Source organism: Diadema antillarum, unplaced genomic scaffold, assembly GCF_040938485.1.
Source record: "Diadema antillarum isolate AM-2024a unplaced genomic scaffold, OU_Dant_1.0 seq00001051_RagTag, whole genome shotgun sequence".
Lineage (NCBI taxonomy): Eukaryota > Metazoa > Echinodermata > Echinoidea > Diadematoida > Diadematidae > Diadema > Diadema antillarum.
The window spans coordinates 379,125-393,511 of NW_027271881.1; the positions used below are offsets into that span (position 1 = coordinate 379,125).

The following is a 14,387-nucleotide window of genomic DNA, read 5'->3' on the forward strand; positions in this document are numbered from 1 at the left end:
TCAATAATCATGGGAGGAAATGTACCCAAGGAGAGGTGGAAGCTGTCTTGAGTTGATTTCTTTCCTCTATTTCTCCTTTCTTTTTCTCTCATTTTTCTATCCTGTGCTTGCCTACATTTTTTTTCCCCCTAGGACCTATCTCCACTACAAGTAGTAAAGCATTTGATTTTTTTTTAGCAATTCCTCCAACACATAATCTCTATAGTTTAAAGGAAATTTTGCATACTTTAGATTAATATTAAGTGTATTCTGCGATTTTTTTTTGTATATCAAACATTTCTTTCTCTTTGCTAGTCTTTAATTTCTTTTGTTACTGTAGTTGTTAATAATTGTTTGATGTTTAGATGTATGCTACGACTTTTATTTGTAGAAAACGTATAGTTAATACATCCCCCAAACGTGCGCTAAACGTTCGCGAGAATATCTCAAAAGGTATGCGAACAGTTTGCGATTACGTCGTAAAATGATCGGAAAAACTTCGCAGATTTCGCGTAACATACGCGAGACATTCTCCAAAGTTTCGGAGTCTGTTTGGGGTTTCACGAACATTTTGCGAACATCGCGCGTGTCTTGCGAAGATCTTGCGCATATGACGAGGCTTTAAAGACACTTTCGAGAACAATTCACGAGCAAATCACGACCAAGTGTGTGGAAAAGGTTCGCCTAAAATTTCAAACTTTTTTGAAATTCTCGCCGAAGTAAAAACGACATTCGCGAACAATTGACGACGCTTCCGAACCCTCACGTTCGTTTGGCGATCTTTTGCAGACTAAAATACGAATGCTGGATTTTGCCATTCGCGTCCTTCGCAAATCGTTCGCGTGCTCCGTGAAATCCCACTCTTAGGGTGGGATTTCACGGAGCACGCGAACGATTTGCGAAGGACGCGAATGACAAAATCCAACATTCGGAAAAGTTTTTCTCCGAATGTTTTCCGACAATGAAGCCGAAAACTATTCTTGCGCAATTTGTGCGAAGTTTCCGCGACGTATGTGCGAATGTCGTGTGTATCATTGCTAAAGTACAGCATATTACGTACACGAAGAACACGCGACGGAAATGCGAACAACGAAAAATTTTAAATAATCATGGGAGAAAATGTACCCAAGGAAAGGTGGAAGCTGTCTTGAGTTGAATTTTTTTTTCTTTCCTCTATTTCTCCTTTCTTTTTCTCTCATTTTTCTATTGTGTGCTTGCCTACATTTTTTCCCCCTAGGACTTATCTCCACTAGTAAAGCATATGATCTTTTTTTTTTTTTTTTTTGCAGTTCCTCCAACACATAATCTTTATACTTCAAATGAAATTTTACATACTTTAGATTAATTTTAACTGTATTCTGCGATTTTTTTGTGTATATCAAACATTTCTTTCTCTTTGCTAGTCTTTAATTTCTTTTGTTACTATAGTTGTTAATAATTGTTTGATGTTTAGGTGTATGCTACGATTTTTATTTGTAGAAAACGTAGAGGTCATACATCCCCCAAACGTGCGCTAAACGTTCGCGAGAATGTCTCAAAAGGTACGCGAACAGTTTGCGATTACGTCGTAAAATGATCGGAAAAACTTCGCAGATTTCGCGTAACATACGCGAGACATTCTCCAAAGTTTCGGAGTCTGTTTGGGGTTTCACGAACATTTTGCGAACATCGCGCATGTCTTGCGAAGGTCTTGCGCATATGACGAGGCTTTAAAGACACTTTCGAGAACAATTCACGAGCAAATCACGACCAAGTGTGCGGAAAAGGTTCGCAGAAAATTTCAAACTTTTTTGAAATTCTCGCCGAAGTAAAAACGACATTCGCGAACAATTGACGACGCTTCCGAACCCTCACGTTCGTTTGGCGATCTTTTGCAGACCAAAATGCGAATGCTGGATTTTGCCATTCGCGTCCTTCGCAAATCGTTCGCGTGCTCCGTGAAATCCCACCCTAGTGTCGAGCCCTGTATTAGATGACTGACGCTTCGATCATGCACGCAATTTAAAATAATGCCAATCGCATCATCAGCAGCGCTCATGTCACGTATGTACATATGTGTACACAAAGGCACCACGGCACCTTACATCACTGCCAGTCGATAGTCATACACACAAGTACACGTGCACATGCCCATGAAAGACGCAATTAGACACCAATGTGCGTGGAGTTTGTTACGAAAACGGTCTCAATACGAGAAACCACAAATTTGACAAACTATTCTTCCTTTGTTGATACGAGAAATCAAATATCATTTTAACAAATATCTTGAAAAAATGATTTTCCCTGACTTTCCAGAAGAAATAGATGGATTCCCTGACTTTCCCTGACTTTTTGCTTCTGGAAAAAGTATTTTGAAATTCCCTGACTTTCCAGAAATTCCATGACGCGTACGAGCCCTGTACTACCATTATAAACATTTGAGGTATGATATATTCGATTTTGGCAGTAGGAATTGTTGAGGTATAATGTTCTCTTTCTCATAAAGAAACATTGAGGTCTGATAATCTCTGTAGACATTAAGAGATGCTAAAGTGTGTTATGTTTTCTCCTCTAATTCAAAACTGCTGAGGTCTCATCGTTCTCTTGGAACATCTCAGCCCTACTGGGGTACTTGCAGTAGTGCCTCACCTCGATGTCTCTGCAAGTTGAGCTCATCAAACAGCTTTCCAGCGCTGCTACTCCGAGGAATCTGGACCGAGGCGGGCGGAGACAGCTCCTCCCGCTCCGTACTCACCGGGTCCACAGTCAAGGACCGCTGGCGGGTCAGGTTGGGATGTGACGAGTGGAGTGATATTACATCACCTGAGAAGCGAAACCACAAGATACCATTGCTAGATATTCTTTCCAAGCCCTACTGCAATAACACATGATCAATTACCAGTCCACACAGCATTCAAGAAATCTGTATGGCTCCTTGCGAAATTTGCCAAAATTTCATACCATTGTTAGAAATTCCTTTGTTAGAAATTCCTTTTGTGTGTGCAATGATAACCTCAAAATTTGACATTAAGTGACCTTACTATTAGTTATGCTATGTACATTGTGCAAAAAATGTTAACTAAATAAAATTTTCTGTAAAATGAAATTCAGCATTTATACCATAAAAATAACAATTTTCCAGAGGGCTCCTACTCTAATAACAATGAGTAGCTCATGAGGGATCATCTCTCTAAATTTGGTATTTCTATCCACTATGTAACAGTAATTTCATTAAAGCAACCTTACTATAATAAACAAAAGCAAACACCTTTCAAATTTATCAATTCTTGCATCAAGTTTATCTTCGTAGCAACTGGTTGACAAATTGTCCTTCATCGATGTAAATGAAGGGCAAATTGTTAATCAGCTGCGATAACAAACACCTTGATCCTAACACAATGTAACTACATGGTCTTGATCCATTCATCCCTTCCACATTCCACCTCAACCTGCACCACCTGACGTCACACACCATCATTCACCCGTTCTATTTGAATCTCAAAAGCTTTCAGTTCAATATCAGGCAAGTATCATGGCATAAAGATACAAACAGCTGTACATGACCCATTGCACTTGCTCACTCAGCTCTATGAGTCAAGGGTTGAAAAGATCACGTTTCTTTGATGTGCGTGGCTTAACATGCTTGCAGACAAATGCTATGAATACAAACAGTTTAGTTATGCCACATTTGACGAGACAGAATACAACACATTTAATCTAACCATCCATGCAGACGAATTTGTTTGGCCATGTCAGACGGACTTACACATTCTTATTTCTTCGTAGCACTGCAGTGTATTATGATGACATAAACTGTTTATTTACCCTCCAGTCACGCACCTATTAATAAAAGAATATGTTGAAGTGAAATAACAACTGTAGAACCTTTTATAGGTGCTCAATGAACTCACCGTCATCTTTGGCCTGCCGAATCTCCCGCAGCCGCGAGAGGTCGCTCTGGCTGCCCACCGTGTTGATCCGGTTGCGCTTGCGTTCCAGCTCCTCGGTGCTGCAGGGCGAGGTGGAGTCGCACCGGCTCCAACCGCGGGAGAAGGAGCGCTCGTGCATGCCGCGCCGCAGGTCCGTCTGGAGGGGCTGGGTGCGGCACGTGCCCCGGAGTCTCTTCTGCTTCTGCTCACTGAGCTTGTCCAGCGGCAGGCTGCTGAGGTCCAGGTGGTAGACTCGACGAGCAAGGACCCTGGTCAGTGTCTCCATGGTCCGCTGCATTTCACATTGCGGATAAAAGGAAAACAACACACATAGCGTAACAGAGGAAGTAAATTCATAAATGGCATCCTTCATCTTCAGAACAGTAAAATGCAGTAAGTCTGATGGATATGGAAAAGCACAAAGTCAACATCAAATACAAGAAAGGTATGCACTGCATATTCTATAGGAATCAGTCCTATAAGATTGCGTTGAAACAGCCCAATTTAAAGGAACAGTGTGGCGAAAAGACAAATATCAATTATTATTGCTATTATTATTATCATCATCATCATCACCATCATCACCACCATCATCATCATCACCACCATCATCATCATCATCATCATCATCACTATCATTACCAAGCACCTAGGTACGCTGCACACTTTGATCGTAGGTATCATCTTTTGGACTCCAAGGGCTGGACCTGATATAGGTAGGAAGGACTCTCACCCCTTTATCATATGATCCATTCTGTACACTGCATTCCTGGCAGTGATTCAATGTTATCAACCATCTTACGAACTCCACGATTTACCATTTCCAAGAACTCCGACCAAGACGGCAGAAAAAGCCAAGACCGTATCATGAGGTCATCCTATACAATATCTTTCAAACTCGCCGTGTGCTCATGTGCAGAAGAGTTTGGGAAAGAACTTACCGACCACTCCTTGATGAGTTCCTCCCAATGTGTGAGGGAGGAGAGAACCCGAAGGAAGTCCTCCCACAGCCCAGTGGAGACTTGGATCTCAAGGTTGGCCTTGATCCACGTCACTATCAGTGTCTGCAGACATGAGAGAAAATAATGTCAAATGGCATGGACTCTGCACAGTGTACATCTCCCATTATCAATACAATGCTCAGACTTTATGGTTTCTGTACACTGCACAGCAAATATGATATTCAAGAGAATGTGAAACTTAGAGAAACAGAATCTAAAGCGTAGGTAACAGAGATCATCTACAAATTTGCAGATCTATCTGACAGATCATGTGCACAGTTCCTGGCATGAGTGACAGAACAAAGTTCTCTTTTACCAACCCAAAGGTGGATACATCTCATTTCAGGAAAGGAATGTAATGACTACTGCTCAACTCTTATCCGGGGATGCCAATTAGAATGAAAGAGAGAGCCTGTAAATTATCGAAAAGAAGCAACTTTGTACATGAAAGAGCCTGAAATACGATTCTGCCAGGGCCTGAATTCAGGCTTTTTGTCTAAAAACTGGTATCTCTGCTTATCTCTCATGCAAATTAACAAGCCATGCAAAAATTCCATCTGTATCATACCTAGCTTTTTGAAAAGTCATCCACATCACTTAAACCAAATACACTCCTATATTGTCACCTTTGTTGACATGGGTTCATTTTGGGTCACACACATGACTAATAACATCAAAGCACAGCTTAATGTAATACAGCACCTTATAATATAAATCATATTTTGAAGGAAAAAAATGCAGCTGCTACTGCAAGCAAGAAAAAACATAGGACCATTAATCATTCACCTTGGTCTCACTACATTTTGACAGGTCACAAGTAATGGGAATAATTCTCCAAAAAAACGGTTACCTGGAACAGGATGTGAGCAAGTTGCTGGCCAAGAGCTAGGCGTGGCTTGCTGGGAGTGCCTCCCAGGATGCTCTCTGTTACCCTTAGCAACACCATCAGCAGCTGCTCCCTGAGTGAGGACAGTAGTGATAATGATGAGCATTGTGGACAGGTCATATTTGTCAGACTGACAGTCCTGCCACTAGTTGTAATACGAGGTACAATCAGAAATTGTAAAATACGCTGCACACATTACCTATTCATAACTCCTAGATGGTGTGCTATAAGGCTGTGACTTTTCAGAATTATTTATTATGAAAGAAAAAAATCTCACAACAAATAGCAAACAAACATGTAACCATAATGTAGTATGATCCCAATAGATGTCTAGTTTCATGTATTAATAATGACATTGCTTTCAAGCATGGTATGAACTCGTTACGACCTTACCACGTTGTTTTCTCCAGCTTGACGTTCATGACGATGTGACGATAGCTACCCAGCACCCGGCGGCATATATCCGCCTGTTCTCGGATGGGACGGGCGGGGTCTGGAGCACCTGATGCTCCCCCTCCCGGCTCCTGAAGGAACACATTGGAGGAATTTGTGATGAAGACCTGGAAGAGAAATGAAAAAAAAAATGCACCGTAATAAAACATAAGAGCATTGCATCATCACAATTGCCATAATGATGCCCTGTCAATTCTGCTTTAAAATATCTTGATCCAGAACACAGAAAGATACTGAAAATAGAGTAGATGATCCTCTCTGAGCACTGTAAATTGAAGTAATTGCCAAAGTCAAGCAAAGCAATCCAAGCGGTAGATAAAAACAATAACAAAGTAATGTTGCAGTACATTCTCATGCCTTCATTCATATGTCACAGAAGGGGACAATTGTTCCACCTCGTATGCGTATGCAACTATCTCGGCCATAAAAACATTGCATATGCCATTACCACAGCTCACAGTATACCAACGTGTTGACAGAGCAAATTGGTATGCAGCCATGCATGGCAGCATAGCTTTTATCACTTTCTCATGATATGTGTCCGTTTACAGGTACTTGTCTAGTTGCTGTTATTATATGCATGTAACCTTTGATGATTTCCGGCAGCTATCCCCAACTTCAGTTTATTTCCAACCATTTTGTCACTGCTGTAGCTTTGAGCATGACTTAAAAAAAAAAATGCGCCCTGAAAATGCATGAATTGGAAATTGGGTACATACTCTCACACAATGTACACTGTAAAATTTACCCCCAAAAAGTCAAGACTATTTAAACAGAAAGCAACATTCCATTAAATCTCCAGAAGGCAACACTTCAGAGGTGATTATGCACACTTTAATAATATTTTTTTTTTCTCAGCTTCATCCCTTTTCAATACAGGCCTAGATGATGATGGTGACGTGGATGATGGGTGTAAGGTGTAAGTGTGCAAAATGGTGTCATCCCAACCACACTAGGAGGCACTTCATAGCCATTACCTGGACTACTTTCTGGAGTCCTGCCCCAACATTGCACTTGCCCATATCGTCACATATGGCTTGGTTTATTGCACCAATGTACGAGTTGCTACGCCTGGCCTTAGTCCCGTCCGACGACACTGACGCACTCTTGACCAAGGGTGGCACCCTAGTCTCGCCCATCTGCCGGAACAGAGGGAAAACATGGGCTACTTCGAGGCAATTTGCATACGGTATAAATATTCACGAGATACGAGTAGTCACATGGTAAGAGACTGGCAGTTCCAGAATCATTTTGTGACACCTACTGCATTAGTCTCATGAACAGAGTCATTCCTGAAAGTCTGTAAACACAAGCAAATCAAATACTGCACAAAGGGAAGAACCTGGCGATGTGCACTCTGAGAAATACTGTAGATGCCGAATAATTTGTGGGGGTTTGTTTTTCCAAAGTAACAAAAATCCCCACATCTAACCATCCGGCGAAATATTGCCCCCACAGATTACATGAGTAACTAAGTATGAGAGCAATTTACGTATATGCAACATGGGCAGGCAACAGCTGCACACAGATGCCTTGCCTAGTTTACGCACATGCACGCCTACATGCTGAGCACATGCGAGCATTTTTGCGTTCCCAATCAAGAATTCAATCACACACGAAATTGTCTTACAACTACCAATTTGTCAAATCTTATGCCTGCTGAATATTTGGCATCTACAGTGAAGTTTTGAGGACATGAATGACAAATCATCAAACAGCTCTGTATTCCACAACTACAATCATTGTAAGTCAGTTGTCAGCCTTTAGATTGAAAAGAAAAATTACATATTTTGAAATGTGAATTGTTGACATAGACTAAAATCGTCTGACTACCAGGCAATACATTTGATAATGAATGGCTGATAATTCACAAGGAAGAAAAACACAGGAAAATCAAATCAAGATATAAATCATGAATTATGCATATAGATAGGGACAATCCCCCCACCAACAAACTGAATAAAATTAAACAAAAATATAAGTGCATTAAGAAAAGAAAAACAAAGATAACAAAATAGACACTTCAAATTTTAACTTACATCACACACAGACACACACAGACACACACACACACAGACACACACAGACACAAAGACAGACAGACAGACACACACACACACACACACACACACACTCACATAAACAAGAATCAGAGATTCCTGTGAAAACAAAAACAGAACAAGGTATAGCACCAAAAAAAAAACAGAAGCTCTCGGTAAACATAACACATTAGACAGGTATTAGTCCATACGCTATTCCAGAACCCATAAGACTTACATCGACATCAGGCCTATAATTGGCGAATGTCTTGTCCACTGTTCCCTGGGGAGGGCTGTCGACTTCGGAGACCCCGCCCTCGTGGGATGCCTCCAGGATGGACGTGATCTGGCAGGCCAGGGACGAGGGCGGGTCAATCTTCTTCAGGCCGACGTTCTCCTCGTTGGCACCTTCCTCCTCCACCTCGGGCTCCTCCATGAACACCGGCTTCACGGAGGTATTCTAAAGGAATTGGTTGGCATGGAAACACAAATCGACACAGTGGCTCTCACAGAATAGCAGGGAGGTTACCGTGGCAACAAACATTGTGCGCAGACAGACAGCAATGCCATGCCCAGCTGCAAGCAGCATACAACCTTTACCAGTACATTGACTAAATAAGGCTTAAGAACCTAGTGCTGAACATCACTTTGTCATCTTCTCTTCTTTTCTATAGACAACATCTTCAGGGCTATCACTGAGCAGCTAATACCTATTATCCCTACTTTTCCATTTCTGAAACACTATTGAATTGCACAGCCAGACCTGAAAAGCTCAATTAACATCCCTGACCTATTAAAATGTAAACTTCAAAGCATTTCAATGGCATATGTAAGCTGTAAATGTCATTCAATAAGGGTAAGATTTGCTGCTACACGTGGTGATCTAAATTCCCCTTTAACGACTGTAGCACGCTTTTGCAAGCACTCAGTCTGTCAGGATTGCGTTTGATGCGAGAGGAATGAAAAGGGCAGGGAAGCCACTGCAGACGCAGTAGACACATAGAGCATGAAAGGGTAATGTGCTAGGGCTGAGAACTCTTCCTGTATTGTCACTTAAGATGGAAACAATCAATTTAACACAGCACAAAAGTCTGGCAAGCGAATACGTTACAACATGGACACAGCGTGTAGCATGCGATGGATATAAAATGCTTATAAACCGTGGCAGTTATACTTCTCTTACATTTATAAAGCCAACAGAATGATCTAACACTCTGATCAAACACTTGAAAACAGGTTTAAAACATCTACACACACAACACACACAACACACACACATCAATCTTTATGAACCTGTAGACCCCAAATTAGAGGATTAAAGGACAGAAGCACTAAGAGACACACTACATCATTCTGTACTTGACACACAGTCTTGACCTGGACATCAGAAGTGATGTCTTACCTGAATCCACTCATTGTAGACCTTCAGCGATAGCTTCACAGCCCTGGACTCACTCATCGGCAACAGAAAACCCTGTGAGATAATCACATGTGTGAAGAAATGACAACACATCCCTTGAAAACAACATCAGGAGGGGGTGGAAGGTCTTCAGTTACTGGGGGAAAGATTACATTACTTTAAGCCAGGTTGGTTCTCTTATTGATAACAAAATCTATCTAACCTGTGTAGGCAAGTTATAGACATCCCAGGCAATTAAAAAAAAAATTTCCATTTCTCCTGTTATAGGAAGATGATATTTGAAATAAAGAAAAAAGCTTGTACCAAATTACAGGATTCTTGCACAGAACAGAGAGGAATCAAAGGTTGTTACCGAATTTTCTTTGGGTGACAAGTTATGTGGGTGAAAGAAAGATATTATTCAGAGGGGTGAAGGTTCAGGTGCGAGTTTCTTCACTTTGTCTCCCTCTACAAATTAAATTTGTTAAGATCGCAACTGCTGATCTGTAAATTAACAAACATGTCGGAAAAAAGGAACCAGACGGACTCGAACCTGTCGTCTACTGCTTCAGGCAGTAGATGACAGGTTCGAGTCCCACTGGTTCCTTTTTTTTTTTTTAATTAATTTTCTTTGCATGGCTGAAAGAGAATCAATTTTGTCAGATGTTCTGCAAGGAAAGAACACCTTAATACTATGGACATCCTGAGCAGCCACAGATTTTTTTTTTGTGTGTGTGTGTTGTGTGCAGGAGAGTGGGAATTTCAGGTGACATTCCATGATCAAATCACACTGGGAGTCTTCTCCAAATGACCCATCACAGGCACATGATTGAGGTGATCATTTTCAAGTGCCCATTTATTCAAACCATGTACCAAACTATTGAATGACATTTATAGCATCATAATTTCTTCACTGTCTTTACTATTACAATCATATCTGTATGACATTGCTTTTGCTTCACTTCATCACTGCAAAGGCGACATGTTAACTAGGAAAGATTTTTCCTTCCGAAACATTTGGCAGCGCAGCAAAACACAAGTTCAATTTACAGTGTAGCAAGTAAATGATGTATCACCATATGAACTCTGCCATTCTTATAGGTAAAACCTGGTTTTGTACAATGGCACTGGCATTGACAGACGATGCCTCTAAGCGGGTTAAGTTACCAGTTATAGAAACAATACACTTTTGATTCCTGTTTCCTCAAACCCACAATGTATGTGTATTGCAATTATTCTACAAACTTTTTTTTTGCAGTTCACTTGTCATAAAAAATAAAGACAAACGACAAGTAATTGAATTACAGATCCACTTTGTTAACATATATCGGAGTTCATAAAAATATTTGTTAATTCTTATATCTTGGGAAATAAAAGAAGAAATGAATCTTTGAGTTTAAATGCTCTTTAGCAGCTTTAAAACAAAACATATACCTATAAATTACATCAGAATACACACAAAAAAGTCAAGAAATACTTTTTTTTTTAAGTATGTAAAACCTTCCTGAAAAAAGTACAGAAAACCTTTCACGAAAAAGCAAGGAAAACCTTTTCAAAAAGTAATGAGAACCTCTAAAATCATAATGAAAACCTTAGAAAAAAAAAAGAATAGAAACCTACAAAAAAAAAAAAAAAAAAGGAACTCACCTGTCTCAGCACCTCCTGGACAAAGTTAATATTTTCCCTGGTGGAGTAGAGCACACGCTGCACCAACTCTTTCCCAGAGGTCTCCAGGTCATCCTGCAGGGGGACCGTCAGCGAGATGGTGCTGGTGCTGAGGGACAGGGTGGAATTGGGGCTGATGGTCGCCGTGGATGAGCCAGAGTCACTCTCCTTCAGAAGGATGGTGTCAAGCTTCCGCTCCAGTGAATCCCTGGTCCCCACCTCCGGCCTCTCGGAATGAGGGTGGCTGTGACGACGGATGAGAGAAATACGAGGAGGACTGAATTACCATTAAATGATGGATATACCTTGACAGTGGATTTTCTTACATGATGGATCAGAAGGACTCATACGTGTTGCTTGTTTGTTTTCTCTTTAAAAAGGAGTTTCATCTTTTTAATGGAAGATCTTGTTAATATCAATTTGAAGTTAATACTTAAATAATTGATATTTCTTGGTAGGGAGATGGATTTCCATGTCAGATGAACAAGTCACCATTCACATAGATGCAACGATAAATTCAGTTTAGTAGAGTCCTCACTTCAAATAACCTAGCAATAGTTCAGAGAAAGAGCAAGGTTGGGTTAAGTAAGCTGTTTTTTCCGGTGTTAAGGGATTTTTTTGTTCCTTCCTCATGTCAAATCATTATTTTGTCACCTAATCCTTACTTCCACACGATATCCCGCCACCAAAGTTGGACTGAAAATGAATATGTACACTAGCACACTGGTTCCCCCTTTATTAACTTGTATGTTCCTCCTTGAACTATGCAAATACTGGAAAATAATCTTTAAGCATGCAGTATGGACATCTCTCACTGATACAATATCACAGAGTCTTCTAACTTGCACTAACAACCTGGATTACAAACATCATGCCACATCAGGTACTCAAAGAGGTACTGACTTTGACATTTAAAACCAGTATTGAAGACAATGTCAGGTCATTGAACTCTAATGCCCAGATAGAAGCTTTACCTCGATTTTGATGAGCCTTTGCGTGTAGTGATGAAACCAACCACCCAGTTGACGACACTGACTCTGCACGCAGCAAGGTTGTTGGTGTAGCTGGAACTGCTGTTGCTACAAGTACTTCTGGCCTGAGGGATATCTGGAAGTTGATGTTTAAATTGGGAGGAAATAGGGTTCTCCGAGCAAAAGGAAATCTACACGGTCATGTGCAATCTTTCGAGGCCCTGGAGCAGGAATCCCACTTGGCTGATTTTTATCCAGTCAATGCCTCTTTGCTGTCTATTCACTGTTTGTTACAAATACCACTTTGTCACGATGCATTCAGTACTGTTATTGAATGAATACTTTATATGTATCTGTATAAATAATCATGTGGCATACAAAACTTCAATATGGCCATATACAGTATTCTGAATAACTTTGACCCTGTACAACACCATGTGGGAGGTATGCTCAAATAAACAAACTCCAACAACAAACTCCCCATTGCAGTACAACTGTCTTCGTTTCTGAATATATTCAAAACAAATTGTTTAAGATTTACTCGCATGCTTTAATCTTTTTTTTTTTCTCCTATGAATCCAACAAGTTCTAATTTTCTTTTTCATTGTCACACCCATTAGACATTTTTTTAAAATGGTTATATGCTCTCCCCTTTTCCAAATTGCAAAGGCCCTATAATCTTTGATGTACCCAGTATACAGTATATAAGTAACAGAAATGTACAGTAGTTAAGTTTATTTCTTTTGTTTGTTTATGTCATTGATCTGAAATTGTGTGAATCGTGTTACTACAAATGTATTGTTATTTCATATTTTATGTATATACAGGGCACCACTGTATAGCAGTTAGCAAACTGAATGTGCCTACCCTGTATCTTTTCAAAGAAAACATGAATAAATAATGAATAACTATGATGCTTTCATTGACAAAGAAGTGCACCACACAGTTACTGTATCAGATCAAGACTGTTTTCCAGCAGTTATAGTATAAGCTACCCATCAAAATGTAAATAAGATAGAGTGTACCTGTGTTCTGCAATCATTAATTCAATTTCTCTGATTGCTCGAGTGCTCCTCATCAGTTTGTAACTGAGGCATTGCTCTCTGCCCCTTGGAGGAAAGTGTTACCAACAGACTTTTGATTGTCCATACCCTAAAGGCAATTCCCATCTGGTTTGGCTGAAATTCTGAACTGCCAACTTTTGGTGGTACTGTGATTCGTTGATATATTCTCCTTTGTTCTAACTTGTGATATCCTGTTGAGGAGCATATCAATAAATCATGGTGCATCTACCTGTAATTCCTCCTTGCTTCCCTACAAATACCTGGTGGAAAAAAAAATCAAAGAAAGTCATTCTTTTTGTTATTGTTATTCACTTGTGTGTGTGTGTGTGTGGGGGGGGGGGGGGGTCAATTACCAAACAGTGCCCTTGGCAGCCTTGGTGTTCAGGCAAAAGCAAAATGAATACAACATACCTAGTATGGGCGAATACAAGCTGGTGCTATGAAGAAACTCTGGAAATATATGTGGCAGATAGAATCTCTTGAAGTTCTCCAAAAGAAATATAAAGGAGTCATCCTTCTTGCTTGGGTCATTCCACTCTATTCTTGGTACCTGTAGTTTTTTAATGAATTGAAAAAAAAAAGAAACACATGGCAAAAGGAAGGAAATAAGTTGCTTACGCACATTCCGCCAAAACACACAGAGCGGATTCATTAGGTGGCATGACAGTTTCCATTACATACTCTTTTCTTTCTTTATTTCTGTCTCTCTTGCTTTTTCCCTCTCCCATATATTACTTTACTTTATCTGATGATTTCGATGTTGTTTCCGTCTGGTTGATAATGCTCACAGGTTTTATTTTTCTATTTCATTCTTAATAAGTAGACAGGGCTGTGAGCACATCAAGTTCATTCTACCCTGCAGCTCCTCCCCTTATTTCTCTTTAACTGTAATGTTCCATCACCAAATTCTCAAACAAGGTCATGCTGTCCATGAATTGCCAAACCAGCCGAAATGGTGGTGTCTCTCAATTTCGTGGAAAGAAAAAAGAATTAATAGATATATCAGGTGCTGGAAATGCAAG

At 40.2% G+C, this 14,387-nt stretch overlaps 1 protein-coding gene across 1 annotated transcript in view; it reads right to left on the reverse strand.

The window, feature by feature from the left end:
• The window catches only part of LOC139743113 (ral GTPase-activating protein subunit alpha-1-like), a 102,256-nt gene that overhangs the window by 61,946 nt on the left and 25,923 nt on the right, over window positions 1-14,387 (reverse strand). Inside the window, exons 7-17 of the mRNA XM_071653618.1 lie at window positions 13,777-13,915; window positions 12,305-12,437; window positions 11,313-11,574; window positions 9,669-9,740; window positions 8,505-8,726; window positions 7,205-7,366; window positions 6,168-6,334; window positions 5,739-5,847; window positions 4,829-4,951; window positions 3,870-4,179; window positions 2,608-2,781 (exon numbers count right to left, since the gene is read on the reverse strand). Of these exons, the coding sequence (XP_071509719.1) occupies window positions 2,608-2,781; window positions 3,870-4,179; window positions 4,829-4,951; window positions 5,739-5,847; window positions 6,168-6,334; window positions 7,205-7,366; window positions 8,505-8,726; window positions 9,669-9,740; window positions 11,313-11,574; window positions 12,305-12,437; window positions 13,777-13,915 (1,873 nt within the window). The remainder of the gene's footprint in view (window positions 1-2,607; window positions 2,782-3,869; window positions 4,180-4,828; window positions 4,952-5,738; window positions 5,848-6,167; window positions 6,335-7,204; window positions 7,367-8,504; window positions 8,727-9,668; window positions 9,741-11,312; window positions 11,575-12,304; window positions 12,438-13,776; window positions 13,916-14,387) is intronic.